Source organism: Otolemur garnettii, unplaced genomic scaffold (assembly GCF_000181295.1).
Source record: "Otolemur garnettii isolate 467f Iridium unplaced genomic scaffold, OtoGar3 scaffold00023, whole genome shotgun sequence".
Classification (NCBI taxonomy): Eukaryota; Metazoa; Chordata; class Mammalia; order Primates; family Galagidae; genus Otolemur; species Otolemur garnettii.
This window is the reverse complement of record NW_003852418.1, coordinates 11,305,004-11,319,853: the sequence shown is the minus strand read 5'-3', so window position 1 is coordinate 11,319,853 and position 14,850 is coordinate 11,305,004. Positions and strand designations below refer to the sequence as shown.

The following is a 14,850-nucleotide window of genomic DNA, read 5'->3' as shown; positions in this document are numbered from 1 at the left end:
TCAGTTCCCAATGTATAAAAATAACTTGTGATGTCATCTCCAAGTTGGGCAAACTTTGTTATCACAAATGTTCAATATGTGTAGCCAGGATACAAGATAAAAGTAAAAACCAGAGAGCGAAGCAGCTTTCAGAATAGATCTTAAATAAGAAAAAATATTGCCATCAGATTGTTTAAAGGTCTTGCAGCATGATGTATGGTAATTTCCTAAGAAAGCTACAGAAGTTTCTGCCAAGAGAAACATGAAAACGGGAACTGCTTAAATAGATTATGGTAAATCCACAGAAAGGAATACTCTGTAACCAATAAATGATGTTACAGAAGATTGTTTTATCAACTCTGTTCAATGGAAAAATTACAACATTATATTTGAAGTACAAACTCCTTTAAACAAAATAGACATATACTTACACCAAATTATTAACCATAATTATTTCTGGAGAGTAGCAATATGTGTGATTTTTCTTACTTTCTTTCTTGCTGGTGTGGTTTCTTAATTTTTTTTTTTTTTTTTTGAGACAGAGCCTCAAGCTGTCCCCCTGGGTAGAGTGCTGTGGCATTACAGCTCACAGCAACCTCCAACTCCTGGGCTCAAGCGAGTCTCCTGCCTCCACCTCCCAAGTAGCTGGGACTACAGGCGCCCGCCACAACGCCCGGCTATTTTTTGGTTGCAGCTGTCATTGTTGTTTGGTGGGTCCGGGCTGGGGATTCGAACCCACCACCTTACGTGTACGTGGCTGGCATCTTAGCTGGTTGAGCTATAGGTGCCGAGCCGGTTTCTTAATTTTTTATGAAGAATATGTGTATTACTTTTTGAATACCAAAAATATTTTAAGGTTTGCTTTTTTCCTAAGGTCTGCTGAGCACCTCTTGCAATTAGGCAGTATTTGGTAAGCTTTTCTGCAAATGCCGGGCAAAAACAGGTGAAGATGGGGCAAACGTGGTGAAACAATAACTGGAAGCAGGAGTAGAAGAAAGGATGTCACATTAACTGATGTCACATAATACCTATTAAACTGTTCACTCCCCAAACCAAATCCTTCTGAACATCTAATAAAGCTTTGCTGGGTGAGGTGGCTCACACCTATAATACTAGCAGTCTGGGAGGCCGAAGCAGGTGGATTGCCTGAGCTCACAGGTTCAAGACCAGCCTGAGCCAGAGCAAGACTCTAAAAATAGCCAGGTGGTGATGGGCACCTGTAGTCCCAGCTACATGGGAGACTGAGGCAAGAGAATCACTCGAGCCAAGAGTTTGAGGTTGCTGTGAGCTATGTTGCCATGGCACTCTACCAAGGGCAACAAAACGAGACTCTATCTCAAAAAAAAAAAAATGCTAACTAGCATAGAGTGGTTAAACTTAGCAAGAAATCCCACAACAAAAGAAAGTCAGTATTCAAATAAATGAAAATTCTATTCTCTAAGAGAACATAATATTGGCTTTTAAAATTCCCTTTGTTCATTCTGATACACTATCCAGGGTTCTTTTCTCCAAAAACTGTGTTTTACTAGTGTGGGAGGGATGGAGTCTCATACTACATTATCCAGGCGGGTCTCCAACTCCTGGGTTCAAGTGATTCTCCAGCCTCAGTCTCTAAGAGCGGTTGGGGTTCCAGGGTGCTCCTGGCTTTCTCTAACTGCTTTAGCAGTCTGTGCCTTCTCTGTATTTTGGCAAAAATCTTTGGGTCTCTTGCCCACATGTGTGAATGACCACCATAAAATGCAGAGTCTAAGCATAGAGAACTGCATCAGATAAATGCATTTGAGATTATTTTATTTTTATTATTCTTTTTTTTTGAGACAGAGCCTCAAGCTGTCCCCCTGGGTAGAATGCCGTGGCCTCACAGCTCACAGCAACCTCCAACTCCTGGGCTCAAGCGAATCTCCTGCCTCCGCCTCCCAAGTAGCTGGGACCACAGGCGCCCGCCACAATGCCCGGCTATTTTTTGGTTGCAGCCATCATTGTTGTTTGGCGGGCCCGGGCTGGATTCGACCCGCCACCTTAGGTGTATGTGGCTGGCGCCTTAGCCACCTGAGCCACAGGCACCGAGCCTTTATTATTCTTTATTTATTTATTTTGAGACAGAGTGTCACTATGTCACCCTTGGTAGAGTGCTGTGGCATCACAGCTCACAGCAACTTCAAACTCTTGGGCTTAAGAGATTCTTTTGCCTCAGCCTCCTAAGTAGCTGGGACTACAGGTCCTGCCACAATGCCCATCTATTTTTTTGTTGTAGTTGTCACTGTTTTTAGCAGGCCTGGGCCGGGTTCAAACCCACCTCACCAGCCCTGGTGTATGTGGCCGGCGCCCCATCCACTGAGCTATGGGCACAAAGCGATTGAGATTATTTTAAATGAATTCCTTTTCCCAATGATTCTTGACATTTTTTGATTCATCTTTAATTTCTCAGATCCCAACAACCAAGGCAGTAATACCAATAAACATCTGGAAAAAATTTGCAGTTTCCAAAGTAGCTTTTTTTTTTTTGCATTTTTTGGCTGGGGCTGGGTTTGAACCCGCCACCTCCGGCATATGAGGCCCGTGCCCTACTTCTTTGAGCCACAGGAGCCGCCCTCCAAGTAGCTTTTACATAATAGCATCTTAAGGCGGGATACCTATTATTATTACGATCTTATTTTATAGATGTGAAAATGAAGGTGACATGAACCAGAAAGTGTCCACTGCTTTTGTCTCAAATGATGCTGCCCAAACACTGATTCCCCAATGACTGTTTCATCATCACCCAGGGAACTCGGGACTCACCCCTGACCAAATGAATCACAAGCTCTGAGGGTGGAGCCCGGGAAGGTCACATTTAATAAGCAGCACAGTAATGCTGAGGAAGCTGGGCTCAGAAGCCACCACTAAAAGATGGGTCAAAAAAGGGGACTCTCTTCTCCTAATCAGCTGTGGACCCTAGGAATATTCCTGTGGCACATGAAGGCTTGTCAGGGCAGAGAGGTAAGAAAGATAATAGGTGCGGGGCAGGGGGAGGGGGAAAGGTGGGCCAACCGCCCAGAGGACAAGTGACTGTACGTGTAGCTTTGTGGAAACAGGAAAGGTCCCTTTGTTACAAGGACCTTGAATTCCATCACCGGAGAAAGCAGTTTGTTCTCTCCACACTTACTTGGTCAGGACAATGGAGACTGCGTCATTGAGAATACTTTCTCCAAAAACCAGCATGTTGAGCACGGGGTCCACATGAAGTGCGTTGAAAATAGCAATAGTGGCCACAGGATCCACAGCAGATATCAGAGAGCCAAATGCAAAACTGGAAGAGAAAAGGAAGGGAGAAATTCTGAAGTGTGTACCACACTTGGTCCATGATTCAAAGCATCAGAGTCAAAGACTGCATTTAACATAACACAACAGTACACGCTGGCGCAGAAGCAGCTACAGCAGATGGTATGGTATTTTTTCCCACTTCTCTACTAAAGGAGTAGTGAAGGGCCCCCTCTAAAATAAGTCGCTAGGAATGGCCTGGGTTTCCACTGTCGATACTGAGACTTTATTTTGACCAGTGATAGACTGAAGTCTTTTCCTTGGCTACATTACTCATTGTCCAGCCCTCTTGGTCAAATCAGCTGGTGCCAAAAAGCCCATGAGCTCCTAGGTCTGACCTCTACTCTGCCCCTTACCACCAGACCACTGGAGTGCCATCTACAACCAGCCTCTGCCTTTGCAACACCTAAGAAACTGCCAAAAACTAGCAGCACCGCCAACATGCTGCAGGAGAGCTGAGGCCTCTCCTAGGCAGGCCAGAGGATCTCACTGACAGCACCCGTGGAGATCGAGCCACCTCTCCCACAGCCCAGGCACCGTTCTGAGCACTTCACATATAGTAACTTAACATGGCACACAGCAACTGTATGGGAGAGGAATTCTACTGCTCCAGGCCACAGGAGCAACTGACGGACAATGAGATCAAATGACCTGCCCCAGTCAGTCAGCTAACAAGTGTAGAGCCAGGAGCCAGCACCCCTTAGCAGAATGCTGGGAACAGCAAAATCCACATACTAAGACAAATTTAGAAAACCGCCATTGTGACACCGGAAATAAATCAGGGTGATGTGAGAAAGAGTAACCTGACGGGAAGTGTGTGGAACCCTCAGAATGGGGGGTCCGGAAAGGCCTCTGAAGAGGTGACACGTTTGTGCAAGAACCTATGTGACAAGCAGCAGCCAGCCTGCCAGGCCAACACCTGGGGACAGAGGTGACAGCAAGTAAGCCCCGAGGTGGGAGCAAGTCTGGCTGCCAGAGAAACAGGAAGAAGGTGCCTATGGCAGCAGGGGCATTATTGGGGGGAAGAGTGACAGGCCCAGCTCCCAGGAGGGCCCTGGCTGTTCTTTCAAGCTTCTATTCCCTCAATCTGCTATGCTGGGTGCTGCTTTCTTTCTAGTGCAGACAGATTGGTGGGGCTGTCCCCTTCTACGACACTAGACACAACAAGGAGCCCCTAGGGCACAGTCTGTACCAGTCATAAGCCAGAGACCACCAACCCTGTGCTTCCCACCCTCACCCACCTTGGGTGTGAGAGGGAAGAGGGCACCAGGCAGCCTTTGATGGATAATCATCTGCCCCCAGGGTCAGGGAGACAATGCTGACCAAAATGCCTGGTTGCCTTGCCAGTTATGGCTCTCTTTGTAAACCTGAAATTTGGCCTCTGGTTTCCATGGTAACTCCCTGTGAGTGTAATAAATGTGAATTCATCTGGAAGGGCCTCGGGACCCCAGGCTGAGAACCAGACCCTACAAGATGGTCTCCTATAGACCTCAGTTCCTGGACTTCACCTGTCCTCACAGAGGTTATCTCATAAATGCAGGCTCTAAGGGGCCAGATGCTGTGTTGTCATCATGGGTGTGTTCCCAGGATCTGTGGCCTGAGTGTGGCCCAGAGATCCTTGCAGAAGGCAGGCAGGAAGCGGGTGAGGGGGAGGTAGGATGGGAAGGCAGCATCCCCAAACAACTGCCAACCTGGGAGGCCCTATCTTGTTGGGGGCTGGTCCTCAGGCCCTGGAATTGCAGCCTAGACCCAGAATGTCTTGTCTCTCTTTTATTCTCACTCTCATCAACCACGGCAGTATCACAATGGGCCATGACTGGTGAAGGATGCCTACAAAGTGTATCCTGCAGTGGCCTCTCTCCACTTCCATGCACAGCACAGGAGGGTGGACAGCCACAGCTCTCCCTGGTCAGTACCCACATGCTTGGTCCGGGTAACAGCCCTGAATTTTCCTCTGGGAAGCCACACCTCCTCCCACTCTCAAACCTTGTAGCCACGTGGAGTTCTAGGTGTGGGCATAAGGCCAGAACTTGATCAACGAGGTTCACTGTCAGCATGTTACCAGCTTAGAGAACAGGGTGGCCCTTTAGGCAGAGGTGGCTGAAGTGAGGGTAATGCGAGCCTGGTGCTGTCTGTGCTACTTTGTGGGGCAGATGAAACCTCTCAAGAGGGAGCTGAACTGAGACCCAACAAGAGAAGAGATTCTCAACATTCTGGCCACTAGAGACTGTCATGCCAGCAGCCATCATTCTGGGGACGCTTTAGTCCTATAAGCCAATAAACATCTTTTTTTCCCTTTTTGGCTTAAACTACTTTGTGTTGGGTTTAAGCTGCATTGGAAGAGGAGGCCTGGCTGATATACTTTGTTAAAATCTTCTGACATCCTGAACTGGAGACAAGATAGCAGGAGCTAGCAGGTGAACTTATGAATGGGGAGAGGGATGGATAGATGGAAGGATATGTGTGAAGGCAAATATAGTTAAGGGTAATTACAGCATCTCTGTGGTGGAAATATGGGTGTTCACTATGGAAGGCTACATCTTTTCTGCATGTTTGAAAATTTTCAAAATAGGTTTGGTGCCTGTAACTCAAACAGCTAGGGTGCCAGCCACATACACCGGAGGTGGCAGGTTTGAGCCTAGCCCGGGCCTGCCAAACATCAGTGACAACTACATCCAAAAAACTGCTGGGTGTTGTCGTGGGCAACTATAGTCCTAGCTACTTGGGAGGTTGAGGAAGGAGAATCACTTAAGCCCAAAAGAATTTGAGGTTGCTGTGAGCTGTGACATCACTGCACTCTAGAGGTGACATAGTGAGACTATCTTAAAAAAAAATTTTTTTTCAAAATAAAAAGTTGGAGAGAAATGATTTGTATAAATCACATAACATATTTAGCTTTCATTGGGAATCTAAATTGAGGCAGAGTATTTCTGACAGGGAATATAAAATGTCTGAAATACAAACTCCTGAATTGAGAGGTTTATATCTAAGGAGTTACTTAACCTGGCCACACCTTCATGACCCAGTCAGTTCTTTGAAAGGCTGGAAGATAGGCTTGGCACCTGTAGCACAGTGGTTACGGTGCCAGCTACATACACTGAGGTTGGCGGGTTCAAACCTAGCCTGGGCCAGATAAACAACGATGACAACCGCAACAAAAAATAGCCAGGCATTGTGGCGGGTGCCTGTAGTTCCAGTTACTTGGGAGGCTGAGGCAAGAGAATCACTTAAGCCCAAGAGTTTGAGGTCTGTGAGCTGTGTGACGCCACAGCACTCTACTGAGGGCCACATAGTGAGACTCTGTCGAAAAGAAAAGAAAGAGAGAGAGAGAGAAAGAGAGAGAGAATTGTAACTTAAAAATGTGTTTTCTTTATTCTGTCACTTCAAAAGATAGCAACATCAACAAAACAAAAATGAAATAGTGAAACATTTCAAGGTACTTAAGAGTGAAATCTCTCTGGCAGAAATATCACTAAAATAAAATCTATACAACAAAGTCATTTTTACATTTTCTTTTTCTCTTTTTTTTTCAGAGTCTTACTCTGTTGCCCACACTTATATGCTATGGCCTCAGCCTAGCTCACAGCAATCTTAAACTTCTGGGTTCAAGCAATCCTCCTGCCTCAGCCTCGCAAGTAGCTAGGACTACAGGCACATGCCACAAAGCACAGCTACATTTTTAGAGACAAGGTCTCGCTCTTGCTCAGGCTGGTCTCAAACTCCTAAGCTCAAGGAATCCACCTGCCTTGGCCTCCCAGAGTGGCAGGATTATAGGCAGCCATCATGCCTGGCCCATTTTTATGATAATACAGAGTTTTCAAAAAATGGCCTGTGGTGCTCCTGTTGAGTCTGCATGGTATTTTTGAAAAATGGAATAAGTGGGGCTGTGCCTATGGCTCAGTGAGTAGGGCACTGCCCCCATATACCAAGGGTGGCAGGTTCAAACCCTGCTCCAGCCAAACTGCAACAAAAAATAGCCAGGCAATGTGGCGGGTGCCTGTAGTCCTAGCTACTCGGGAGGCTGAGGCAAGAGAATCGCCTAAGCCCAAGAGCTGTAGGTTGCTGTGAGCTGAGAACACTCTACTGAGAGCGACAAAGTAAGACTGTATCTAAAAAAGAAAGAAAGAAAGAAAGAAAGAAAAATGGAGTAAGTTACCAACATTTAAAAACTGGAAAATCAGCTTGGCGCCTATGGCTCAAGCAGCTAAGGCACCAGCCACACACACCTGAGTTGGTGGGTTCGAATCCAGCCCGGGGTGCCAAACAACAATGATGGCTGCAACCAAAACAGCCAGACGTTGTGGCGGGCGCCTGTAGTCCCAGCTACTTGGGAGGCAGAGGCAGGAGAATTGCTTAAGCCTAAAAATAGCCGGGCGTTGTGGCAGGCGCCTGTAGTCCCAGCTACTTGGGAGGCAGAGGCAGGAGAATTGCTTAAGCCCAAGAATTTGAGGGTGCTGTGGGGTGTGATGCCACAGCACCCCATCTAGGGGGACAGCTTGAGGCTCTGTCTCAAAAAAAAAACAAAACTGGAAAATCCCTACAAAACTTTAGAAACTTGGCCTCTTTTGAAAAAAATTACTTTAAATATCTAGTAATTCTGGGCTTGTATTTTCACATGGTGATTATTAGGTGGAGCTGAGATGTAGCTGTTCCCTTGTGACATGGTGTGCTCTCCTGCTGGCCACTGTCCCACCTCTAGACTCAGACCTGACTGGCTTCCCTGTTGAGTCTTTGCCAAGCCCTACAGTTGTGTGGGTTTGCCACCCCAGAGCAGCCCCCACAAAAAACATCTGCACGTGGAGAGAGACACCCTACCCAACCCTTAGGTGGCTTGTCTATGGGCAATTTTTCCCTCTCCTCCACCTGACCACCCCAACCTCTGATTCAATTCACAAACATCTATCCAGCATTGACTCTATCTCCAACCAGTTGTCTCCTAAACAGGTTTGAATGCTATGATACCTTCTTACAGGTCAACTGGGCTTAGGGCACTCTTTTTGCTTACAAATACCTACAAAACACATTACATCATTCTGCTTTATTTTTAGCTCCTATGAAGAGGTATGTGACTTTTACGTATCAAAACTGTCTTACCACAAAAGCTCTAAAATTTATGTCCCAGGCTACGGAAGGTGGCAAGTAGAGATGGGAATGGGATTAGACTTGTTGTCAAAGGCACATTTCCCATGGAAAAGAGTCTAAAATTCGAGTCCCAAGTTGCTAAATTGCTGCTAAAGCCAAAAAAATCTGGCCCCACGGCAAGGACCTGGGTGGAGCTCACCACCTGACCGCACTTCCCAGCTCCCCAGCCATGCCACCAGACCAAACCAAGCACTGATGGTGGACGCAGACATGGAGGGAGGCTGCATACTTTCCGTGTGGGCTAACCAGGCTGTGCTCTGCTCAGGCACTTTTTCAGCACTAGCTCTAGTACTTTCTGAGAGGCAGCTGCCTAGGCTGCTTCTCACTAAGCCATTGTGAGAATTCCTGGGTGGGCCTCCTAGACAGCAGCTCAATGGAGAGTGCTCACTGGAGTAGCTGAGGATTGAGGGGGTACTCAAAATACAGCCCCTTCTGTCCCCACCCCAAGCCCACCCCAGAGTTGGTGGGAATCTCAGAGTAAAGGTTCTCCCTTCACTCTCCCCATTCCTAATCTCTCAAGAGGACAGCTTTTTATTATGGCTGCTGAAAAGACTTAGAAATGACAAAAGGCCAATAGTGCAAGGGGTATGCAGTATGACAGGGGAGTTAAGAGACCAGAGTTTAAACTAAATCAGTCATTTCAATCAATAATGCTCTTACTAGGGATCTTCAAAATCTTCAATCTAGTTCTGATTCATTTCCGAGACATAAATTAATTCAAAATAGATTCTACAGCAGAAATCCTTAGCAAAAGAAAATATATATATACACAAGAGAGACAGAAACAGAGAGAGAGAGAGAGAGAGAAATAAAAAAGTACCACACCCAGGAAGCAATGTGGAGAAAATTTTCCCCAGCCTGAAAAGCAGTCACATGGGTGTTACAGAATGAAGGATTTACCTGTCTGTCATGTTGAGTTTAGAGATTACATCAGCCTGTAAAATAAAACACACAAACACACAGACACAAAAAAAACCCCTGGAGAACAGCCAAGAAGATTAAAATGTCCATTAGTGCTTCATTAAAACTAATGAGGACATTAATCTTCAGCCCCCGAACCACTTGAAAAATAAAGAAAACTCTTCTAAGTTCTAGTTTAAGCATGCATTCGATCATCATACAACAAAAGTATGGAAAAGAATGCTACATTTTTCAAGCCCAATTAATGGCAGTTTTCTTCTCTAGAGTTTATTTCTGTTTGATACTAGAAGCTGAGCAATGAACAAAGTTGCATGACAGACAGATTTATGCTGGTGCCACTGAAGCAGCAATAAAGGTGAAAATCAGATGGAATGGGCTTTAGCTATCAAGAGAAGAAAGCAGCTGACATGTGGAAGAGAAATCTGCCAGTCGCCCGGATGCCGGACCTTTACTTCAGTTTGCAGAAGTGGGGCAGGCAAACTTCTGCAACCAGCAGTAAAGGACAAAAACTGTGACGTGCGTGGACATGCACAATGCAAAACTACAGAGACCATCTTCCTAAGGATGTCTGGTCTACATTAATTCAAATTCAAGGCCAAAGTACAGAATGCCCAGTTGATGCCAGTGGGAAGTGGTTTAGCAGTGGTAGAAAATCCAGAGTATATAATTCTACAGGCAGATAGAATTGAGTGAACAGAGTCAGAATCCTTGATTTAAAAATGAAAATTTTTATTAAAAAACTGTTAATCGGCTCGGCGCCTATAGCTCGACCGGCTAAGGCGCCAGCCACGTACACCGAAGGTGGTGGGTTCGAATCCCCAGCCCGGACCCGCCAAACAACAATGACGGCTGCAACCAAAAAATAGCCGGGCGTTGTGGCGGGCGCCTGTGGTCCCAGCTACTTGGGAGGCGGAGGCAAGAGACTCGCTTGAGCCCAGGAGTTGGAGGTTGCTGTGAGCTGTAATGCCACGGCACTCTACCCAGGGGGACAGCTTGAGGCTCTGACTCAAAAAAAAAAAAAACTGTTAATCCTGATTCAGTCTATCTAACACAACTGATACCATTATAATCTGAAGGTCTTGGTACCATATACTCTATTTTTAGGTATTCCAATTTAAGACAGTATTGGTTTGCAAATAAGAACAAATACTTTTGCGGATTATGGAAAAGATTCACTCAATTCCAGATACCAACATTCTTGGAGGGCACTTAGAAACCATCTAACACGCCTTTACTGTGCCCCACGTGCAGCTGGGCCTTCTTTCCCGGAGGGCCTTTACCCTGAAAGGGAAACCCAGGCCCCAGCAGGTCTTCCTACTCCACCTCCCTGCACTAGCTCCAAGAATATAAGATTTTCAAAGTTTTTCAAAGATGTTTTTCTTACCTGACCCAGAAAATAAATTCCTCCACCTACTACAAAAGCGGAGATGGCCGTACCGAAAACAGCAAACAGGGTGATGGAACCAATATTTTGAAAGAAGTTACCCTGTTTGAAAGAGTAAAAATCAGAGAACTGATTAGAAAAGCCTGTTCTGTTGGTGAAGGTATGGTCCCCACACCCGCCCTTGGGGAGGCTTGATGCCCTGTAAAGGGCACGGCCATGGGTCTTGCTTGGGCAGCTGGAACCTTGGGAGTCTTCCTGCATCCCCACCTACTTCAGTGTCCCTGTCACTTTCATCATCTCTCACTTGGACCACTGCATAGCTTCTCACAAGTCTCCTCAGCCCGTCTTGGTTCTTTTCCCTTCACTCTCCAAATGCTTCCAGAATTTTTGCAAAGGACAAATCTGATTGTGCTGTCTTCCCCCTACCACTACGTGCCCTCGAAATGCAGTTGACACCCACCCCGGTTGGCTCTACCCATGGGAAGGCCTCCAAGGATCTGGCTCCCCTTGGTTCCCTGGTTCCAGTCACCCTGGCAGCTTTGAGCAGCTTGTGCTCCCTCTTTGCTGGGTGAACTTTAATGATCCTAAGATCTCAGGACATTTAGGCTCTTCCTGAGGGAAGCCTTCCCTGATCCCTTAGCCAGTGCCCAGCTCTGATCCTAGACTATGCTCTCAATGCACAGTGATATCTCTCTTGTAGCACTTGACGTGGCTGTAATTTCACATTTACTTATGTAACCATTTAATAGATGTCTGTATTTCCCACAAGGCTACAAGCTCAGTAGGGGCAATGAGCACACGCCTGTGCCCAGGCAATGCCACACACCTGTCAGATGGCAGATGCCTGACAAATACGCACTGAAGAAATTAACTGTGCTTCGTGTCTGCTCAAAGTCCAAAGTCTATATAAGTATAGTTTTCCTTTAATTAAGAAAAGGTGTATTATTACAAAGAATATCAAGATAACAGATTATACTATCAGAATCTCCTTTTTGCTATCGAGGTATTTTCAACAGTTTTATTTCACTCTATTAGCACCATCATTAAATATGACAGATAAAATATGTTTCCATCTAGACATCACAGCATTTAAGAGAAAATATCCAAGTTCAAGCAGTATGGTAACATCTTTCAAATTTCCAAAAAATTAAAGAAATTAAGCTGTTTATTAGAACCTTAATAAATTAGGACTCTACTGAGGAACTACCACCAAGAGGCTTTGATCACCCTTGATTGTGGGTGTGGACAAGAACCCCGTCTTTCTTTTTTTTTTTTTAGACAGGAGCCTCAAGCTGTCCCCCTGGGTACAGTGCCGTGGCATTACAGTTCACAGCAACCTCTAACTCCTGGGCTCAAGCGAGTCTCCTGCCTCCGCCTCCCAAGTAGCTGGGACCACAGGCGCCCGCCATAACGCCCGGCTATTTTTTGGTTGCAGCCGTCATTGTTGTTTGGCGGGTCCGGGCTGGGGATTCGAACCCGCCACCTTAGGTGTACGTGGCTGGCGCCTTAGCCGGCTGAGCTATAGGCGCCGAGCCGAACCCCATCTTTCTAAATGGGATCATATCAAACTAAAAAGCTTTTATACTGCAAGGGAAACAATGAAATGATGAGACAAGCCACGGAATATATTAGGAGTTCCAACAACTCAATAGGAAAAAAATTAAATAATCTGATTTAAAAATGGGGAAAGGAGGCCAGGTACAGTGGCTCCTGTCTGTAATCCCAGGAGGCCAAGGTGGGTGGATTGCCTGAGCTCATGAGTTTGAGACCAGCCTGAGCAAAATGGAGACCCTGTCTCTACTAAAAAATAGAAAAACTGAGGCAAGAGGATCCTTTAGACTGAGCTGGCAGTTGCTGCGAGTTATGATGCCACAGCACTCTACCCAGGGTGACAGCATTAGACTCTGTCTCAACAACAACAAAAAAATGGGCAAAGGATCTAAATAGATCTGAATAGATATTTATCGTAAGAAGATAAACAAATGATGGCCAGGTATGGTGGCTCACACCTGTAATCCTAACACTCTGGGAGGCCAAGACAGGTGGACTGCCTGAGCTCACAGGTTTGAGACCAGCCTGAGCAAGAGTGAGACCTTGCCTCTATAGACAGCCAGGTGTTGTGGCGGGTACCTATATTCCCAGCTACTCGGGAGGCTAAGGCAAGAGAATTGTTTGAGCCCAGGAGTTTGAGGTTGCTGTGAGCTATGAAGCCATAGCACTCTACTGAGGGTGACAAAGTTGAGACTCTGTCTCAAAAAAATAAAAAAAGAAAAAGAAAAAAAAATTTGTCAAGCCAGAGGCATCAGGACCTGCTATTTTAAAGCTCATTTCAAAAGAGTATCCTCAGCTCAACAGTGACTGCTCTAATAAGCCTTTCTGCTTTAGGAAGTTTCTTTGCAATTTTGATTTGGCTGGCTATAATCTGACATTCAATTCCTTTGTTTGGCCTATCAATCTTTAGTGTACAAAGAATTTTAAAATAACTCAAGGCCTACACAATGATTTGTTTTTCCTAAACAGAGGGCTTTCATCTATGAGCTTCTTTGCAAAATAGCTGCTTCATTTTTATTTAAAAATAGATTAATCAGTCTTAGTCTGTTTACATGGATCTAATTCTGATATAAATTATGTGCCTAGCCAGGCGCAGTGGCTCACGCCTATAATCCTAGCACTTGGGAAGCTGAGGCGGGTAGATTGCCTGAGCTCACAGGTTCGAGACCAGCCTGAGCCAGAGTAAGAACTTGTCTCTAAAAAAAAATAGCTGGATGCTGTGGTGGGCACTTGTAGTCCCAGCTACTTGGGAGGCTAAAGCAAGAGAATTGCTTGAGCCCAAGAGTTTGAGGTTGCAGTGAGCTATGATGCCAGAGCACTCTATTGGTGGTGGTGGGGACGACAAAGTGAGACTCTGTCTCAAAAAAAAATTATGTGGATTGCAAATTTACCCAAATTCAAATTACCACATTGTAAGTTACCATCTGCTGTATAAAGCAAATTTCTTTCTTTCTCTCTGACATAAGTAATATCCTATTCTTTATATATTTACAGTAGCTGACTACTTAAGGCATATCGACTGATACTAATCTTACTGAAACTTGTATTCCAAGTCCAAATGTACATCAGTAAATACAGGAACATTAAAATAAAACATTCAAAGTTGATTTTCTATCTTTCTTGGGGGAGGGTAGGAAGTGGACCAGAGCTTCTGATTTGGCGATTCCAATCCCCATCAATCTCTTTCTCATAAATTGTCACATTTTCTGCTGGAATATCATTTCAAAGAAATTCACATTGTATGCCTGTATCAAAACATTACATGTACCCTATGAAGACATACAACTATTCTGTAGTCCCAGCTACTTAAGAGGCTGAGGCAAGAGAATCACTTAAGCCCAAGAATTTGAGGTTCTGGTGAGATGTGATGCCATGGCATTCCACTGAGGGTGACATACTGAGACTCTGTCTCAAAAAAAAAAAAAAAAAAAGAGACATACAACTATTATTTATCCATAATAATTTGAAAAAGAAAAAATTCCGGGGTGGTGCTTGTGGCTCAGTGAGTAGGGCACTGGCCCTACCAAGGGTGGCAGGTTCAAACCTGGCCCTGGCCAAATCACAACCCAAAAAAAAAAAAAAGAAAAAGAAAAAATTCCATCTTTCACTCAGAAATTGTCAGGCCAAGGTCTTTCTTAGTTTTCCTAAGAAAATATTATTTTCCTCAAGTTTTTAACAAGTTTATATCTCCTCCCCTCAAAATTAGAAAAAACTTTACATGATCGAATATAATATTCAATATCAAAATCAATTTCCTCAGCATTGTTTTGAAATATTTTCATAATCTGCTCATAGTTCTTTTACTATCTTTTACTATTTTTTTTATGAAATTAAAGAGTAAAGGATGTTGATCTTCCATTTATTTTTGTTTGTTTCCTTTTTAACAGTTATGTCAGTAGCAGTATGACTTATGTCGTCATAAGTATGTCTTATGTCAGTATGTATGTCTAAGCAGTAAGACTTAGAATTTTTTATGTTAAGCATCTTTTTCACCTTATTTTGGATAGGTGCCCAATAAAAAACAACCACTTATTAAAAAATCTTTAACATCTTAGAATTTTTTTTTTTTTTTT

At 44.7% G+C, this 14,850-nt stretch overlaps 1 protein-coding gene across 2 annotated transcripts in view; it reads right to left on the bottom strand.

Annotated features, from left to right (window-relative positions):
- Positions 1-14,850, bottom strand: part of SLC9A8 (solute carrier family 9 member A8) — a 64,429-nt gene that overhangs the window by 29,348 nt on the left and 20,231 nt on the right. For both annotated transcript variants that reach the window (XM_003787688.3, XM_023512021.1), the window contains exons 6-8: positions 10,727-10,828; positions 9,322-9,356; positions 3,125-3,268 (exon numbers count right to left, since the gene is read on the bottom strand). In XM_003787688.3, coding sequence (XP_003787736.1) covers positions 3,125-3,268; positions 9,322-9,356; positions 10,727-10,828 — 281 coding nt within the window. The remainder of the gene's footprint in view (positions 1-3,124; positions 3,269-9,321; positions 9,357-10,726; positions 10,829-14,850) is intronic.